At 34.5% G+C, this 21473-nt stretch overlaps 1 protein-coding gene across 1 annotated transcript; it reads left to right on the top strand.

Moving 5' to 3' along the window:
* The first annotated feature begins 14354 nt into the window (after nucleotides 1–14354).
* Obp58c (Odorant-binding protein 58c) lies at nucleotides 14355–17559 on the top strand. The gene is given in 4 exon segments (XM_070108490.1): nucleotides 14355–14423; nucleotides 17012–17315; nucleotides 17377–17435; nucleotides 17437–17559. Coding segments are annotated over 4 exon segments (555 nt in total).
* The last annotated feature ends 3914 nt before the right edge of the window (nucleotides 17560–21473 follow it).

The raw sequence follows: 21473 nt of genomic DNA, 5'->3' as shown, positions 1-21473 counted from the left end.
TTCCACACGCACACACACACACATTTGAACTCTCATAAAGTACATTCATATATTTTTGTTTCTTTTCCCCTCACCGCCATTTACTTTGCTTTTTATTTGCCTTCCTTTGACTCTTGCTCAGCTGGTTAATGCAAAATGATGACGCTGCCGGCTGGTGGCTCAAAAAACAACAACAGCAACAATAAAAAAAAAACTATAGCGTTACATACATGCAGCATGTTGCACTAAGGGCCACAATGGGTGATATTGCCATTTAGCTTTGCAATAAAATAATGGGTATTATGACATTGGATGACTTGATTGTTGCAGAACCAAAAAAAAATATATAGAATTAAATGCTGCTTGCTTTAAAGAGTGCATTTTGGATTCGTGGAACGATATATCGTAAGAAATTTAAAGTAAATATAATTATCCGTAATATCGAAATAATAAGGCTACTTTGCAGCTATAAGGAAGTCTTAAAAAGAAGGTCAAATATAGAATCCAGCTACTTTTCTACAGCATCTATTGTGAGAAGTCCACATTCGGTTTGAATTTATAAAGATAAATATAATTCCTATAATTTCCTGATTTACCAAGGTTTTCTCAACAGTGTTAGACTGAAGCATTATGGACGTAGAAAACCGAGAAGAATTCAGTATATTTCCTACAAAGCTTTTCTTTCAAACTTTTGTAAGTGCTTCTTACTACTACCAGGCACTCGACCGCATATTAATTTAATCACAAACGAGTGTTTAATATTAATCCATTTAATTCGCACTCGCTTGAGCAGGCAGAACTCACTCAAACATGCCAAAGTCCCGCCATTAATTAAAACAATTTAGACTTTTTCTGAGCTCAAGTGAACACACGCAAGCCTTTGTCGCAGAAATGTGGTGCGAAAATGCACAAAACTAATTTCTTAACCTCTTTCACCGAATTAATTATATATAATGACTATATATGTGCGAATTTTTCTTAGACCATGCCCTTGCGCGTAGACGTTTACTTAATTTTGATAAATTGATCGATTTAACTTATTTTTGACACAAGAGTACCCTATGTGTAGAAGTTCAACAACATATCTCACAGACTAAAAATTCAGTCATAGGCACTAAGGTCCACACTATCTGGGAGCTTGAAAAGTTATGGCTCGTATTCGACAATTTTTAGTGGTGAGATGGCATACCTTAAAAGGCACTAACTGTGTTGAGTTATATACTGTAAGGTGATTGGATCAGATGGAATTCGAAACTATGATATATGGGAGATATGTGATTCCGCCCAACTATATCACAAACCTCCCGAAAGTACCAAGCAACATAAGCACTAAGTTTTGGATATCGCTATCTCAAGTTTTACTCAAGTTTTCACTTGCACAGACGGATGGACTCAGAGATCAACTCGTCCGTCGTTCTGATTACTAAGACATAGTTATATAACCTTATATATATCTTGATTAGTTTTACACACAACCGTTAGGTGAACAAAACTTGTATACTCTGTAGTAAATATTTTTTTATTTTTAAGCTTTTATCGACAAATTTCTTCAGTGACAATAATTATGAAAGATGTTTGAAAAATCACATTAGTATTACTTTTGTTGTTTTTAGTTATTTAAAATATAATTTTTCATGGAAAAATGGAGACGTGAAGAAAAACCCACAAATACAAGAATTCGAGCCATCTTTTAAGTCTATTGCGGTACCAAATTCATTAAGTTCACCTAAGAACGACTGATTGACACACTTTAAATAGAGCCAAAAAGGTTTTGAAAATGAATTCAAGCACTTGAAAAAGTAAGGTGGTCTAGGTTTTCATTAATTTATCTCAACGCTGAAGCATTACCCAAGCTTTATGAAACAGGTGGGATCATCTTTTCGAAGAAATCATATACAAAACCGAAATTCGCAAACTTATCGAACAACCCTCATCTTCAAAAAACAAGAAAAAATAGTAACCTCTACCACAACGAAGCTATAATACCCTTCACCGTTTCATTTCTCTTAACATCAAAAGTATAAAAAGAAATCAAGTCTTTGCCAATTTCGTGAAAATAATCTTTCAAATAAAAAACTTTTCTTTACAAGGTCATGATTTTAAATAATCAGTTTGTATATAAGCTACATCCTATAATAGTCCGATATCGGCGGTTCCGACAAATGAGCAGATTCTTGAGGAGAATAAAACCTGTAAAAATGTTCAGATCGATATCTAAGAAGATGAGAGATGAGTTCGCATCTATACAGATGGACATGACTAAATCAACTCAGCTCGCCATGCTGATAAGTTTTTTATGGGGTGCTCGACATTTTCTTCTAAGTATAACAAACTTCATCGCTAATTTAATATATGTTGGTATAAAAAAAATTAATGAATACAGACCCACCCTACATGTGCCACGAACTGGACAGAGATTTTCTTAATAATTTTCATAAGCCTACACTTCCATGACATCTAAAAAATTTCAGCGCGTTCATTAGTCATTTCGACATTTCATCAGTCATCGTGTCCGTCCGCGTGTCTGAGCATGCCATATTGCCTATTAGCGAGCAAATGAGAAACTCATAGCCTATGGCTGGCCACGAGTGGCAACTTGCTTATGTCAGGCGACTGAAACCAAGAAAAAATGCAACAAAAACATTAAAATCAACAACAAACAAACTGTATGTGTGTGTCCAACAGCTATTCTCTTTATCGACGCCATTAATAGACGCTTTTACTTAAGTTAATCTGGTGGTAATTATGATAAGCCGTTGGTGAATAACTCTCAGAGTGTATGCCTGTATGTGCTACAAACTAGAAGAGCGCTGAGCTTCTTTCACAATATACATATGTATATTTATTTGCCTAACATGGTAGAATTTTTCGACGCACACACATATGCCACAAAGAATTTGGCGTGTTGCTCCAATTTCTTAACTTTATCCTTGCAACATTTTTTCCACTTCCTGCCACAACTTGCGTGCCACCATTTTGCGTGACTTTAATTATATGCATACCTACAATTACGCATACACATATACCTAGCACATACCCACACACTTATGTATAAGGTAGTACCTGCGCCTGTTCACGCGCAAATTGTTGGCGTTGTTGCAACATATTTGCCACATTCATGTTTTCATTTATTTCATCGTTGTCGGCATTGTTTTCACTAAAGCCATTATTTTTGTTTTTATACTTACAACTATTTGCCAGCCACTACATTTGTTGCTGTTGTTGTTGCCTGTGGCATGTTGTTCACCTTATCTGAAATTACTTCATGTACTTTTCTCTATTAAATTTACACTCTGTTCTTCGTTTATATTCATTTGATATGGAAATTGCGAGTAAGCGTAGTTAACTAAAACAACAACAATAACGTGAAAAGTAATAATTAAAACAAACAATTTAGAAGAATTTAGGCAGCGTGTTTGACATGCGTGAATGAAAATGCTAAAATACATTATCCTCTGGGACATTTAAGGTTAACGGTAATTTTCGTTTTTTATGTAGCCAGTTAATGACCTTTTCATTAACAACTCTCGGCAATTTTATTATGCGATAAGATAAGGATTAGTGTATAAATATAAAATATATAGAGAAACTAGTAGCAAGTAGTTTTACAGAGAGCAAAGAGTCACACATCAAATTATCAAGTATTGCAACAGTAATGAAAATTTTCCTCACTGTAAGACTTCTTTTGAACCCGTTTTATACTTTTACCTGCTCAGACGAAATTATGTTGCCTAAAATCGAGTGTGCCTTCCATCTTAATTCATCATGATTTAAGAAGCCATAAACTGAAATAAAGAAAATCGACCCCACAAATGAATGTAATGAAAACAATGACAGAATTTGAAACTTTCAAATGCAATAAGAACCGTCTTCGACACGAGCCTTTTTTATGACCGATTGCCAAGTTGTGTGGGATCTAACGCAAACAACTATTTTTACAATCGAATATTCATGCAATATTTAATGTTAGCTGGTCCCACGAATGTCTTTAGTTTTCTCAATCTCACATTAGGTCACATGGTAATCAATAGTATCCAGAACAACAACGGATTTTGGAGAAGCTTCACGAAATTTCATTTGGAGTGACCTACGACTTCAATTGTTTTCACCATACCATCGATAAACAATGCTCCTTGTTGGAGCTTAAGCGCAAAAATTTAACAAAGTTCAACGATGCACTGTTGCTGAGTTAATCCACGTGGAAAGTTGCAAAAAATCATTCGTTCGAAAATGTTCGCGATTTATTTCCATTTTTTGGCCAAGATGAATATTTTTATTTACTGTAAGCAACACAAATGGCGCTCGTATGTTAAAACGTTCTGAGTATGTATATCATCAAACATGTCGAAATTCACGTTAAAGTTGTGAGTTGCCAGATTGCAACACCAAAGTTGCCAAATTCCGATATATAGCGACAACCGTATATACATAGGTATTTTTTCGAAACTTTAGAAATAATAATTTCATCCACAAAAACTATCAAGATATTTACTATATATTTTCCATGCTGATGCGAAATAATTATTATGTTCCCTTAAAATGTCTATATGCTTCAATCTACACTATTTACAGTCTAATTAGCTCTAAACTCCGCTAATAACATACTTACTTGCAGACTTCGAATGTTTGCCCATATGTGTGTGTACATTTGTACATAGATATGTATTATATACATATAGAAATATCTTCACTTGCAACTTTTAATCATTATTTGCACTGTTCCGAGCAAATGAATACAAACACTGAAGACTTGCTCGTGCTCGTGTATTATTTGTATTACCAAATATTTACTTATGTATATACTTAAATGCATAAGTACTTGAGTAAAGTGTAAATTCAACAGGATAAATTTGCTGTGAAAGTATTTGAACTTACATATCTACAAGTAAACACATAATTATGAAATAAATGTGTAAATAATGGCCGTTTGTGACAGTGTACATAAATACACAACAACAAAGTACACCGAAGTTATAATTTCAACTCTTTTGCTGGTGAAAAGATAATATGAAGGCTTGCATATCGTGTATGTATGTATATATGTGTAGATTTATCTTGAGTATAAATTCACTTCTTACTTCCTTATTTAACCTTCTTATTTTTATCATGCAACACAGTGCACATGAGTGCTACATACATAAATATTTATACAAATTTACATAACAGAGTTGGCAATCCAGCAAGCGGTATCTATATATGAGAATAAGTAGGCAAACATATAGTATTTTATTGCAACTGGTTAAAAAACTGTAAGTATAATTTTGATACATAGGCACAGCTGGAGTTTTTCAAGTTTCTTGTATACCATATGTTGTAGGATTTTTAGTACTTTTTCTATGCTTGAAGGCTGGCATTTGCATTGATAATATTCCAACCTCTCACCATCCTGCGCACATGCTCTGCATTCCGCCGAGTTCACTTTTTCCATTTTCTGAAGATGGGATCTTAAGGGTAGGTACCCTGTGATGACATCAATGCCCTACGTTGCTTGTGTTCAAAGACCTGAGATGTTCCTCTAAAGTCCATTGCTTCAAACAACCATTGAAGGCGCTAAATGGCCTGAGACAGCTTAGGGGATTTGTATCTCCAGCTGCTGCCAAGCGGATCAACTCGTCCGCCTTTTACTTTCCTTCTATTCCTATATGACCGGATACGCAGATGAAATTAACCGAAATACCTACTAGAAGTCTAGCTGTTGCCTGCTTGCAAAACCTACTGCACTAAGACTTAGTATTAGCGTTTATGTATGGCCTTAATTGGCGCTTGGCCATCCACTAGGATGCTCATGGACTTGTTTATTAGGGCAAAACCCCATTTGGCCCCTTCTGTTATGCCCACAATTTCCTGGCCTCCGCTGACCTGAAAGATTGAGTTGTAGTCATTTAGTTTGAATATGTAAATATCGCCGTTGGAAATGTCGATTGCAGCACCATTGGTTCAATCTTCTCTACTGGGAAATGAAAATTATGTATTTAATTCCTCGTGGGTCTCCTTTTCTCAATCGCATTGCCAGCTTAACCCGAGTTCATTCACCAGATCAAGTTTGATATGTATTGGTCGGAGGTCGAGTATAACCTTTTTTGTTGAAGTAGTTTTCATGGCGTCCGTAATCCCCAGCAAGCAGGTCCGTTGGACCTGTTCCAGCGGTTTAATACGACCCTTTTTCGATAATTCTATCCAAAATAATCGATATTTTAAAAATAACATATTAAAATAAATCGATTTTAAATCGACATCTCAAATAGATTTGGAGTTATGGCTCTGTCAGTTCAATTACCCCATAAGTTTATTTTTTTAAAAAATTTTTTTTTCGAAATAGCATTTATGCATGTTCTGTATATAGTAATCCAAAGAATTAGCTTTCAGTATTTTTAATCTGATCAAGCTGGATAGGCATGCTAAATTTTTGCGTAAAATTACACATTTTTTTAAACACCACAAATTTTAATTACTGTTTATTCTTAAAATATTTATAAGCTCTCAAAATTTTAAAATAATTTAATACAGTATTCTTTTTTATTCAATTTCCAAAAATCGTATTTTTTAGGTTGACATACTAGGCGTGCCCCTTAACTAATTTTGTATGATTCAGTATATATACATATATATTAAATTGATATTACAAAACCATACTCTACTTATGATATGTTACTGATTTCGTCTGCATTCGTGTACTCATAATTTCACATACTAGCTACATAATATACATAATAACGAACAATTTTCAAACTAAACAAAATTTCAACCAACTTCTACAATTTGCAATCACCAAGATGTAAGAAGGCAATTGACAATTTTTGTTTGCAACACTCAACGGAGATTAGACTGGCAAGCAGCTGACAAGACATTTGCTCTCATGTTGCAAGCAGACAAAGTGCTCACCAAGTTGGCGAGCGAGTGTTTAAATAGGCTCGAACATGGAAACTTATGCAATCATATAATACATAACATATTTCTATGGATATCCAAACCAAGCAAACAAATATTTTGGGAATACTATCAAGTACACGATTTGTCAGCTGAACCGTGTGAATGCCTTCTGGAGAACATTAGACGTGTATACCGTATGCGCATTTTTTCTATTTACAATGAGCCGGAGGCTTTGAAAATTAATCCTGGGGCATACATATGTTTTTTGCCTAAGTGAATTTTTTGCACAAAATACATATTTACATACATATCCCCACATATTTTATACCTTTAAATATACATATACACTTACTTGTAGTGTATCCTAACAAGTTCTTACATACTTTTACGAGTATTATCTGCCACATGTGACGGCCACAAGCATCAATTGCATTTTCTTTATTTCCCAAGTTGCTTAGTAACCGTGACATCCATACACATATGTGCCTAATAAGCTTCTGATATTGAACGGCTTTAGGTTTTACACAGGTGGCAACGAGCATTGCATATGTGAAATTAATCAGTCCGATACATACAAATAAATATTAGTAAATACATATCTGGGTATATCTGAAGTCAGGATACGCCCTGTTTTACATGTTGCGCGCGGATAAGTTGTTATCTGGAGTATTTCTATAAATATATTATATAATAATATAAATATAGTCTTCACTTTATTGACAATTAGGTAAGATTCACCTCTCCGAAAGGCATTATCTTTAGTCCATGAGCCTTAGTAAACCAAGTGTGAATGTAAAAGGGGTCCTGTGATGATCTGTTAAACCACGACAGTCTTGAAATCCCTCTCTAACAAGCAATGTCTATTCCATATAAAAATACCAGGTAAAGCCCCATAAAAACTATGACCGACTAAAGCTAAATTGCCTCAATATTTTTGAGATTTTGTCAGATCTTCATATCGATTCAAACCACACCATTAAATTAAAAAAAGATTAGTCAACTAAACATCGGTAGAAGCCAATTTCTGAGGCCTGGCTCTTATTAAAACTGTTGCCAAAATCTTTAGCAGAAAACCAAGAAGCCATAAACGCTATGCTGACATTTTAATGGGTGCTTTAACCTATTATTCCTATCAATGTTTGTACTACTGGAAATTTTTTTACTCTGTTGTTCATGTTTTAACTCATTTCTCGGTATCATTGAATTAGGCTAACGTATTAACCAATCGAAGTAAGTCACCACTATGGTTCTATTAACCTACAGTATAATGATCTTTAAGCTATTCGTGCACGAGTGGCATCCTCTAGAGTGTAGTTTCGGTTTATTTTCAAGCACTCGAGAACGAACCAACATTGGATAAAAAAAAGACTTGTGCCGGTACCAAAGCGAGTTCAACAAATGTCTTCACACTCAACCTTCTTCTGTGAGTGAAAGTATGGAACTAAATTGTGGTTAACATAACCATTGAGTACGAATAACAGGAAGGCAGCTTTTTCAACCGAGAGTTCCCTAAAAGCCTAACCTAAAGATAGCAGCCACTGAGTCGACGAGTAGAGGTTCCAAAAGAGATGTTTGACAACGTAACAGATTTCACTTCATTCATCAAACACCTCATTATTGGTAACGAGACTCGGAACGTCGGAACTGTCCAATAATAAAGCGAATGGCGCTGTAAAAATGAACAGAAACCCAAAAAAAAAACACAGTTCACTGAAGGCACTGAAGGCCACCCTAGCCGAGGCTTATAACATGTTTATTGAAAATTGGATTATACGTTGGCATTCCTGTATTAGCTCAGGAACCTATTTTGAAGTCGACAAAATGGATTTGTAATTAAATACGTGAAAATATATATTTTTTTTGTCAGCTCCTGGCAAGTTTGCACATATATAATACAAATCTACTTAGAAAGAGTGTAGACCACCATTAGAGATAGAGATAGGGCGTATCTTTCACATGCGTCTTAATACTATCCGCCAGTTACCGGATCCAAAAATCCCTGCACACTACGGTTTATCTATTGCTAAAATCTGGAAATACTTATAAGTTAAACGTAGCAGAAGATTTAGACTCAATCATCAGCTTCCATTCAGTCGTGACACAACACAAACAATTCTCAAGTGATTTCCTATAATATTTTAAGCTCCAATTTGACGGTCACATTAAAATTCTTAGCTAAACCCACCGAGTCTTCAGTCATTTTGTACGCTTCTCAATGCAAACACATTAATTCCGGCGTCGATAGCACAAATTCTTCGAGTAACTGCCGATAAAGCTGCGAATAAGAATCACTTCATCAATTACAGATTAATGAAGCGCAGCGTAGGGAGTGATAAGACGCTGAAATGGAAACAGAAAAAATACCGTTATCGCATCTGCATATTTTCGTAATTTTTCAGCGCAAATTTCGAAAAAATAGAGCAAACAACATAAAATAGACAATAAATAATTGGTGGAGAAGGAAATACACGTAGAAAAAAGAATTAGCTGTGTATGTATATAGTATATAGTAGATATATATGCATGTTTTTATGGCATATTATCAAACAATGCCTGCCACAAATGAATTATGGCCAAATAAAAATCACGCTAATAAAATCATTTCTCAAAAATTCGTCACACCGTTTCGGCTGCTTCAACACTTCGGCGTTGTTCGTAATTTATTCTTTGCTAGCAATGGAAATGTCATATTTATTTTGTTTTTGTTCTACTTTTCACTTTCAATATATACCTATGTATGTGTATATACAGTTATAAAGCGTATGTATGCTTTCAATGGTGTGATTGTTCGAACCAAAGCGATTTTGTGTGCAATTCCTTGTGGACCCCAAAGTGTTTCACTAAAATAGATTTTGTGGCAAAAGCAACGTCACAATGCGCCTAAAACTATAATATGCTTTTGGGTTTTTAGGTTTTTGAAGAGCAAATTTAGTACTTTACTGCACAGTGTGTCGGTTTACTTAGCAACGTAATAGCACTTAAATTTTATTATGATTTCAAAAATTGCGATTGCAGAAAAATGATAAAGGGAGTCCTAATAATAAAATAAATATGGAATACACTATATAATACTATACTAATAGAAACTGAATCTAGTCATTCAAAAAAATTCTGTAAAAATTTAATTATTTAAACTAAATAAACTTGTATTATTTGTGGATCTTAAGAAGTAAGTAAAAAAAATTCTGATTCCTCGTTATCTAGAAAATAGATAATTCTATTTTGGGTCTCATACATCAAAACTGAAAGAATGCCTCATTACAGCAATTTTTTTAATTTGTTCCAAGATTACAGCGTTGCCTTGAAAAATACTCCAAAAATTGTCTTGTGGATAATAAGTTATGCTAAATTTCGTGAAGATACCCTGTCAAATAAAAAAGTGTTCCTAACAGAGACTTCTGTTGGCTCGGTCAGTAAATAAGCCTGAAACAATTAACACCTTGGAAGTGGTCGAAAATTAGGCCTCTCGACTGAGATTTATTCTTGTCCGAAATCATTTTTAAAAATCTTTTTTTTAGGTAAGATAAATCTAAGTAACAGGAAGGATTTGAGTTTTTATACCAAAGAAAGCTGTTATCTTAGCATCATTTCATATGGTTTGGGTAGTTTATAATTCCCATATTAATGATCTATTCTTATGGGATTGAAACATTTAGCAGGCGTCAGCTAATTCTTTCGCCACTAACATTTGCTGAGAGAGTTTCTGAAGAGCTCAAAAGGTACTGGAGAGCCATAAAAAGCTGAATACAAACTTCCGTTATGTTTTCACTGAAGAAATGATATCAGATGTTGAGTCTTAAGATTAGGGGAACCTATTGCTAACTCTAAGAGAAAAAAATTTCTAAAATCTTTTAATTCAATTGATGAAATAATCTCACTTTTAATATTATTCTACGACCACTGTAGCTGATAATATCCGTACTAGGCTTAAGGGCGCAGAAAGATATCGAAAATAATCAATGTTAAAAAATTTCATACAATTTGTCAACTGCCTGCAGCCAGCAGCTTGCTACCAGCAACAACATCAAGCACTGACAGCATTGCATGTGACAGGAGATAAAAGAGGCGAGTAGGTGGGGTAGTGCGAGATAAAACAAAAAGTTGAAAAATACCGCAAAATGTGTGTTGCTCATTTATCGAAAGTCCCGAGAGATGGTTGTAGTTATTATATGTATGTAGGTGTGTAGTAGTGCAGCAGTAAGATACAGTTAACGGGGGATGGCAAGATAAATGTCGATGAACTACCCAGAGGAATAAAAGATGCACACATACATACATACTATAACCGGTTATATTTATAGGCTCACAAGTAACTATGCGAGAGTGAGTGTTTGTATGTGTGTTACTCTGCGTTTGAGTTAACTTTTCCAAACAAAATGCCCAAATTGAACTCTAATGAATAGAAAAATAATTTATAAGCAAATAAATGCGATCAGTGTTGAAAAATTGAAGCCGATAGCATAATGGATGGTTGGCGCTGCAGGGGTGGTATTTGTGTTGAAATTCAAAGCGGAATTTAGTGAAAATATTATAAATGTATAAAAGGTATTTCCGTAGCGAAAGATTGATGTATGGAAGGGGATTCTTTATTTTTGAACTCTTTCAAAGCTTTTCAAATATCGTGAATTCATACTAATGAGCAAAAGATTCCATGGTGTTCCCTTAGTTATTCAACAAAAATTTACTCCTGCTTTTTTTCAATTAACCATATGGTTTGACTGGATTATAAAAATTCAGCAATATATTAATTTGCTTTTGCTTTTGCATTTTATATATCACGCAGCTTTGTGGCACATAGAATACTTCTAGTGTTTTAAGAGGATTTCATATGGTGTGTTCTTCATCATGGTACATAAAGGATGCGCCTTTAGTGGTATCAATCTTTTATTATGGATTTATTATAATTAACTCGCACATTTTAAGGTATTTAGTATGTGAACAGAATTTTGTTAACATGGACATCGAGACATCGTTTTACGAAGTTCAGCTTGACGTTTCAATTAACTCTTTCAAGCATAGTGACCCTTACTTCGCCAATAACGATCCAAGAGTCTAATAGCGTTTTATTTTCTCACAAAAATGTTGCAATTTATTCTGCATGGACTGCAAAGTTGTGTGTTCTTTTCTTAGATTGTTACCTTCTAAAAAAAAGCAAAGTGCAATATATTACAACTCAAAAGTGAGAGTGGCCCAGGCAATGTTTTTTGTCAATTATTTTTCTTAAATCAAGTTCTTCTGCTATTTATAATGAATCGGTCAATTTTGTTTAACTTAATAATGGATATTGCGAAAGAGTTGGTTGGCATTTATTTTTTGCTCTTTTGTCACATAAAATATGGAAATGAAATAATAAGGTCACATTTTCATCGAGTAAAGAAAACGCTATAAGTTACTTAAATAACTGGATCTAGTTGTCTTATTTACAGGCATAAAGTGATGGTACGCTGTATGACTTAGCATCTCCTATAATTCTGAACATTGAAATTGAAAAAGTCACGAATAATTTTCCTCGTCAAGTATTCTATTGTATTATAAAGTACAATATTTGGAACATCACTGACGTGATTCTAACAAAGCAAAACAAAAGTTTCACTTCATATTATTGTTGGTGTAATAGAAAATATTCCCGAGAAAAAATTAATAATGTGTGCTCCAGAAATTATTTTCTTTCAAATAAATATCTACCAAAAATATTCATATTAATTTAGTCTGTGACTATATTCTTGCGATTTCTTTTTTAAATTTTAACGCTTATTTAAGAAAACAGGTACAATAGTATTTTTAAGAGTATTGCCCTATAACATTGTAATTTTTGGATTACATCCAAAAAGAACTGCGCGTAAGAGCGTTCTGCATCGACCGAAACAAATGGTATTCAAGAGAAACAAGGTTTGGGCTATGAAGCGCGTGAGGCAAAACTTCTCAGCCGCTGTTTTCCAAATACTTTTTAACTGACCTTGCGCCACGAGGCCGAGCTTTGTCACGTTGGAAAATTATTTCCGCTATCTCGTCGCAAATTGTGGACATTTTATGGCAATCGCTCCCTTCAATTTGATGAGTTGTTGTCGGTATCGTTCCGAATTGATGGTTTTGGCCTAGATTCAGATCATTCATATATGATTTTTTGCGTTTAGGATTGTCGTAATTGAATTGGTAAGTTTATCATCGCCAGTCACAATCCGATGTAAAAACAATTTATTTTCATGACGTTCAAGCAGCATTTCTTACATGAGACAAAATCTTATTTCAACGTCTCTTGGCTCTAATGCATATGGCTCCGAATTTCGTTACTTTTTAAAATAGCTGGTTGACTGACTGCCAAAGATTCAGCGATCTCTTTTTGTGTTTGGTAGCAATCTTCATCGAGTCATGCCTCCAGTTCTTCGTCTTCAGTCTGTTTTAACCGCCCAGATTGTTCTTCGTTTTCGAAACCAAAACCATCAGCTTAAAAAAGCGCAAAGCACTTTAGGCAAGTTCGCTCATCTGAAGCACTTTCACAATAAAATTCCAACCAAATACGATGACTTTTGTCTGAACTATTCTTCATATTAAAGTAATGAATAAGAATTCCGCACAAAAAACTTTTTTAGGCATAAAGTTCGACATATTTCAGTGAAAAAAAATTGTGGTTCACGCTTCAAAAACTGAAAAAAACGCACCAGGACAGTAGCTTTCAATTTACATCCGAGTTTCCTCTCTGAATTGACCATGTTATTACTATAAATCACAATTGCTCGAACAATGCCATTTTGGTATCCATAAGGTCTTCATATTTAATGTTTATTTAAAAGGATTTGTAAGATAAATCTTTTAGTTTACTTAATATCTTCAAAAAACTGATATAAGCATGCTCGGCTATATCATTTACACAAAATATTATTTTTCACTCAAGTTTCGGTCCAAAAAGCAATGCAATTAGTTTTGAATGAAAATATAAAGTCCACTGATAATCCTAACTTTAAATTTGTTTATTAATATTATTTAAGTTTTTTTTTTGTTTTTAATAAAAATATCATAACTCCTTTCTTACAAAAGTTCTAATTATTTTAACGTAAGCCTTCTTTTAATATTCGTTTTCGTCTATTAATAAAACGAATACCTGTTCGGTATTTAACATATAATCTCTCCTTCTCTTCACAAGCAAAATTCTGAGCTGCTTTCGATAAGCTCCTCCTATAAACTCAAACGCAAAGACTCATAGAAATATTTATAAATTCAATTTAGTAAATATTTTGTACACGCATACCATCCACGTACATATATATTTTCGATATATTGCCTTACCTCAATAAAGGAAGGTGTTGCTCACGCTTCATTTTACAAAATATTCAACACACCATTTTTTTCCGCAGGCCAATTCTGGGTTGGGTTAGGTTGGTCGCTTGGCACTCATTCGACAAGCAAATGAGCTTATTTCGAGCTGTGCGGTTAATTAAGTAAAATTTATCACAATATTGTAAATTATTTCAACACACCGCCAAGCAATCACAGACAATCCTACAAATATGAATGGCCAACGGCTCAAGCACGCACATTTAGCCACAGTTAACACGCAAAATAATATATTTGCCCACGTATGTATGTTTGTATGTATGTGTGTGTGTGTAGTTGAAAAGCGAACTGCGCTACTTCATGGTGTATGAGATTATATATGTTTATACAAACATAAATTTTTGCGTAAAATATTCAGTTATATATAAAATATATGAGGACAAACGGCATTTCCTACTTTGGTGCGATTGTACCCACAATGACTATACTTCACCAGATGTGTATTTATATATATGTGCCTGTATGTTCGGTTTATTTGTATGTATGCTATCATGCCACCGCTAACACTTTCGCGACAGTACTCCAAGCCGACAACAGCGGAATGCCGCGTGTGCTGTGAAGGCACTGTGTCCTTTGTCAATGCATAACACATTGCTTGTACGCCGTGTAGACCGACACTACATACGTTTCAATAAACACAGTTAAGGTGGCATGTGTTTGAATCATATTGTTTGTCGCGCCATTTGTAAAGCAGAAAAACGTTGGAGTCCTGCACCTCATAGTTAAAGCGGGCATTATGCGTATATACAAGTATGTAAGCAAATATATATATTTATAGAGCAAACCATTTATAGGCTTATGTATACATCTGTTTCAAGTAAGATTGTCGCTAAAGCCTACCAAAGCGGTCATCGTACGTGGTATATGCTGTAGCTACAAATTGTCATAACATCAACAACAACAAAAAAACAAGGATATTCGCCTTTATATGAGCATATATATATATATAAATTTGTATGCCGCATTGTATTTTTAATTGAATTATTACAATAATTTTTTTTAATCATATATACCTACCACATATATGTATGTAAATTTAGGTTTTTTGATTGTATAGTGAAGAACTTAACTAGTATTATTTCTATTTAAAAACTCAAACTCTACTTATATTCTAAGTACAAAAATTAAATGCTCTTATCTTCAGTTACATACAAGAAACCGCTTTCAGTCAAATTACAATCTCAAACGAATTGGAGAGGGTTATATACAACCCCTCATATGTGGCCATTTTATAGTGTCTCTTAATTAAAGATAGATACTAGTAAAGATAAAAGATGTTATATTTTACATTTTTTCTTCGATAAAGCTGAAAACGCATGCCAGGCGGCTGAAAATGTGTATAGTATTTATATTCCAAGTATTTTAATAGCCATTAACTCGTAAAGTTCCGTGGATTCCCTTCAAGTAATTTTCAAGTAAAGGCTCTACGCTCTTGAAGTCCAATTGTCAAATTTATCGAAAAAGTAATGTAAATCGTCGTTATGTAAGCACTCTTTCGATTGCCAAATAGTATAAACTTAGCACAAACAACCTTTTAGAATCATTTAAAAAAGGCTGGATACATAAAGAAGCTTAATGTTTAGGTACCATATGAGATAAAGCTTAATCGCAACAAAATGGATCCATTTCTGCAGCGGAGGATTACTAGTTATCACTTTTGTGAACGTCACGCGAAAACGATCGTGGTCGTTATCAAGCATCACAAAAAAATGGATCCATTTCGTGCGAATTGAATTCGTCCTGTACTGTCTACAGTTGGACCGTCTATAGTAAGCAATGGCTTAGAAGTGGCCAGCTTTAGCCAATTGGAAGGAATTGTGTTTCATTACAAAAACTCTAGGCCACACTGAGTGACTTGCCAGAAGCTCCGCGAGCTTAGATCCACCTTTTAGTCCAGACCTGTCACCAAGTAGCTACTATCTGTTCCTGTTAAAATCCCGTGAATTGAAGAAGTATGTGAAAATCGACTGTCCCAGTTGTTTGCTAATAGAGACAAGGGTATCTATGAGAGTGGCATTAAAAAACCACAAACATTTAAAATGGCAACAAGTGATCGAACATAATGATGCATATTTGACTTAAACCAGATAATTTTAACTTTGCCAAATAAAACCTTGAATTGAATCCAAAAATAATGGATTTATTTTACCAGACCTTATGTAACAATGATTCTAAGATCTAGTATGTCTAAGTTGAATGTGATTGTGCCCTAGATATGAGCAATATCGAGCCGAGGTAAGCAATGTCAAACCTCTAAGGGTTTCCTGTCATAAAACTAGCTCTGTCAGCTGGAGTCGGAAGCGACCAATTTGTCACCGCAATCATAAACGGAGAATAAGTTCGGACAAAAAAGGTTTTAATTTAGTTCTGCTTCCTACTTAATTTCAGGAAAGTCCTTTCAGCATAGCTTCACTTATCCCGTCGGCTATACTATTACCCTACCGTGAGAGAAGTAACAAAATACATATGATATGATTCTTTATTTATGGTAGATAAAAGGGAAGATTTAAAGTACTGCTTTCGGAAAATTTATACCAAACTTTGGTCTTTCATTTGATAAAGATAGTTTCGCTAGATTTAGCATTGTTTAACGCTAACAAATGGATACTGCTCACTATAAAAATGAAACAATTTCACGAAACTGCGCCAATTAAGGAAGGCAACATTTATTGTGACATCAGACTTTCCACTGAGCTGCGCCATAAAGAATTTGACTTTGATTATATTGTCCTTCGGTTTGGTATTGAAGCTAACATTTCATTTTATTTTGCAATTTGTAAAATAAAATTTCACTAAAAATCACTATCCTGCAACCGCAAATTGAACACAGTTTGGTAACTCGCTTAAATTCGATTGCGACAATCCCGGGACGATAAGGGAGATTCGCATATACTATTGCTGCAAGCATCCTGATGGCTATCAGGAGGTCTTTGACACATGTGCCAAGGAGATGGGCTTCAAATAAATCAAACCCGATGAGGAGGCAATGGTCGAGGTTGATCATGCCATAACGGGAACACGCTTTGACAAATTGGATATGTCTGCTGTACGCAAACGCTTCGAAAGCAAATTCAAAGTAGATCGAGAGTATGTAAAAGTAATGATAAACACATTTGATTACTGTCATGGCAAATGTGAGTACAAGGTAGGGTAGATTTGAAAAAAGTTGCTTCAGTACTTTCTCTTTTGTAACAGTTGAGAATACTGCAAAGTTTCTGTTCGATCCAATCTTCCGCCAAGCCACTCTGCGTTGGCTGTGCACCCAAACCGGGCGTTATAAATGCCTGTATAATACGTGAATTATTTTACAATTGGCCTGCCGATCGTTGAGTTAAGACGGAAGACTGCAACACTCTTTTGGGATTCAGTAAGAAATAGCAAACATTGACTATTATTTAAAAAACGGCTTTCGTACATCAAATGGTAATAGAAACCGTAAAAAATTTAAATGATCGTTTAGTGAATTGTAAAATCACTTCTAAATTTAATACCAGAAAGATTGAAATTTATATAAATACTAACACAATTTTTTTTTTATAGCTGTTAGTTTAATCAGAGTCTTCCCTAATAAATGTTTTGGCTCTTTCGATTTAATAATGTTTAATTTCACCTCCAAATATGAAAGTTTAGACAACACTGTGAAAAATTTAACAGATTTCAATCGAAGAATACTACGCTCATTATAATACATATGATCAAATTTGAACCGGACCGACAAAACAACATTTTTACGTAATTTAATTTAATAACAATTTTTATTATCGCCTCCAAAATATGCTCCTACAAGCATGCTAACGTTCAATCCAATTTCCACACCCTCGTTATAAGTCTCGGCTAGGACTTTTAATGGCCCCAATGTACTCATGGTACATTTCCTAGAGCGTTCCTTTCATTTTCGAACACAGAAATAAGTTACAAAGTGCCAAATCTGACCAATACGGTGCCTGAGCCATAATTTTCGTTTCGTGTTTGGCCAAAACGTTAGTCACAATCACGCTAGAATGTGAAAGTGCCTTATGATGGTGAGATTTTAATGAATTTTCTACCCACAAAAGTAATTTGTGAAGAATTTCTTTACGATTATGCCTAACAATAGCCGTTAGTATTCCCTATTGACAATTTGACGCTATGAAACGATTCCATGGTGATCTACGAGGTTTTTTCGGTTCTCATTTTTGTAACGCAATTCGCGAGATTATTAAACAGTTTTGAAGTCATATTCATAAACCTACGTCTCGTCACCAGTAATAATGCGTTTGGTGAATCTACTAGATTCCTCGCTTACCTTGTCAAGCATTCATTTTGCGACCTCTTCTCAACTTTGTTAGGGTTGGTGTCTTTGCTAAAGCATAAATTATATAATGCATGCACCCAATTGTATGCAACGGTAGACAATTGAAGGCAGGGCGCTATCCTCCTAAACACCTCTGCCAACTAATGTTAAATTTCTAACTACCCTAAAAAACATAAATTAATTCAAACTAAATTATATTTCCGTTGCATTCACTGTCACCACTTTCGTTGCAAACCCCCTCTTTTATTATTTCGTCACCTCTTTTTCAGAAAAAATAAATTACAAGTTTTCTAGTTTTGCGCTTTGTTGCAGGCAATTTGTGTTCCAATTTGTGGCATAATGACAATCTGTGTTTGCCCTAGCAAAGATTTCGGATTTTGCCATCCGTTGTGCCGCAAGGAAAGTCGCATCGCAATTGACAGTGGAGCAATGCTATTTCTTGTCTCTTTTGCTCCGTTCCGTTTTGTGGATAGTTGAGTAATTTCGAATTCAAAAGCAGCACTTGAAAAGCTGCCAAACTTTTTGTCGCTCAACAGTAATATTTACAATTGCAGTTTGTGATTTTATCTCCCACGCTATTCATGACTTCGTTTCATGCATTCGTCATCTTCCTCATTTTGCCTTCACTACTTTTTTAACCACTCAAAGTTGTTAAATTTAATTTTGACGTTATTTTGTGGGAAACAAAGCGATCAAATACACCGAATACAAAACGCAACTTTTCCATGTTATCACAAACTGTCAGCGCTGACGACAACTGCAGGCTCGTGCAACATTGCCCGCAACTACTTATGTATGTATGGGGCACGGTTCTGCAGATGAATGACTGATGAGCAGTTAACCTAATAGTTTTATAGTTGTCCTATTGTTGCGTGATTTTTGTTTTCACTTTTCATTTTCTGCGTCGAACAATTTAAATTATTAAAACAAACTTCTAATGTGACAAAAGATACGATTTACAGAATCTATTATATCTGTAGTTGGTTACAGAAGTAAGTTGGGTTAGGTTATAGTTGAAATATGTTAATTAAGGTTACAGTGCATTTAGTTATGTTGTCCAATAAGTGTTGGATGAGTTTGCTTTAATTAGGATTTTATAAAAATACTGCACTCATCCCATAACAGAAAATATTTTATTATACAATACTTCTACACAGAAGTTATAAAGACAGAAGTTACGAGTAAAGTAGTTTTGAAGATACGGTAACTTTGTATATCTTTTCATTTAATATAAATTTCTGAGCCTCAAGATGGGCATCACACGTGTACTACTACATACAGTCCTTTGAAAGCCATAAAATAGAACCACTGTAATCATAACTTATAAGTAAACAAGGTGCATTGAAGCCAATACAAACCAGCTTAGGTATTTATTTTTATATTCCCACCAGCTCAGCGGGATGTCTGAAAGTGTGAGCTCCAAGTGCTTAAACCTTGCTCTCACAAATCCATCATCGCAACCACAAGCCGAGGGATGTAACAGAAAACTATAAAAAGCTAATCCTACCTATTGTCCCTTTTCGAAAGCTAAGGTCGTGTCCAAAAGTTGGAGGCCATGAAGGAAGCAGGTCATTGGCTCGAATGACACTTCATCTAAAAGTTAACGAAGTCAAGTCCATAGTTTAATATCTTGATTGATACGGTTTAAAGCTTTAAGCGTAAGACGCACAGTTAGAAAAATTTAATTATTTTGTGTGACAACGGTTCGGTTTGGGAAGCATTTGAATTGGGAAACTCGCCATATTTAAACTTGTCACCTTAAATTGTAAAGCTTTTGGCAATGTACGCTTGATATCAGCTGCCTCCGTACACACTTCGACAATACATACATAACTGTCATATGTTCCTGCATTATCGTCCAGAGCTTAGATACATACTACAATAATATGTTTAATAAATAAAGTATATTCTTAAACTTCGATGAAAGTAAATTTGTAATTTGTTGAAGATGTTTACCTCTCATATGCATATGTATGTATCTACAAAGAAATGCATTATATTTAACAATATAACACACATACATACATATATGAGAATATACATTTACTTACAACTTTATTTTCCTTGAACTTCATACACTTCCATCTAAGTGTCATGATCACTTGTCTCATATGTATACCCACATGCACACTGCTGTTGTTCATATATAGACCACTTTGATATGTTCAAAATTTCAGGTATTGCCAAATTCATTTTCGGTATCCCGAAATTTTCGGGATTGATTGAGCTGGTATTCAACTTTAAACGTTTAAAATTTTCAGGATTTGCAAAACTTAATTTCGGGATCCCGAAATACTTCAGAACTCATTTTGCCAATATTCCAATTTAGACAATTATGAACATTTCAAATTTCAGGATTTGCAAAATTTAATTTCGGGCTCCCGAAATATTTATTATTTTAAAATTATATTTATATTATAAAAAGCTTGGTAGTGCCGAATTTTCGAGATCCCGAAATCGCTTATATGTTTTATAATATTAACATATAGACATGCGGCATGCACAGCTGCAGGGCTCACATTTTGCAATTTTCAGCGCCATTTACTGCAAGCGTGAAAATTTATTTTTATTTTTGTTTTTTATGCTATTTTATGCGCTTTGCACCGACATTTCCTTGCAGATTCCGTTGTGTTGCAAAAAATTGTGGCAATAAATTGCTGGTACCAAGGTGAATGTGAGGCACAAATATGTATGTAAAAGAACGTGCAACAGCTAGACATCGCTGTGGGGAAGCAGAGAAATGCAGATTTATTTTGCATGATTTTATTTTTGTATGTATGCATGTGTATGTACTAACAGGCACACGCACGTACATATACAAGTATATTGTACATACACTTTCTAAAGGAAATTCTACATCAATTCATTCAATATATTTCAGTTTACTTTTCCTTCTTACCGTCCCTCCCCATACCCAAACAAGTTGCTGAAATAATTCGCCACACTTCATAAATTTACAAACACACACACACAAAGCGGAAGCGGAAGTTAAAGCAAA

The sequence above is a fragment of the Bactrocera oleae genome, chromosome 4 (genome assembly GCF_042242935.1).
Source record: "Bactrocera oleae isolate idBacOlea1 chromosome 4, idBacOlea1, whole genome shotgun sequence".
NCBI lineage: Eukaryota > Metazoa > Arthropoda > Insecta > Diptera > Tephritidae > Bactrocera > Bactrocera oleae.
This window is presented reverse-complemented; position numbering and strand designations above follow the sequence as displayed.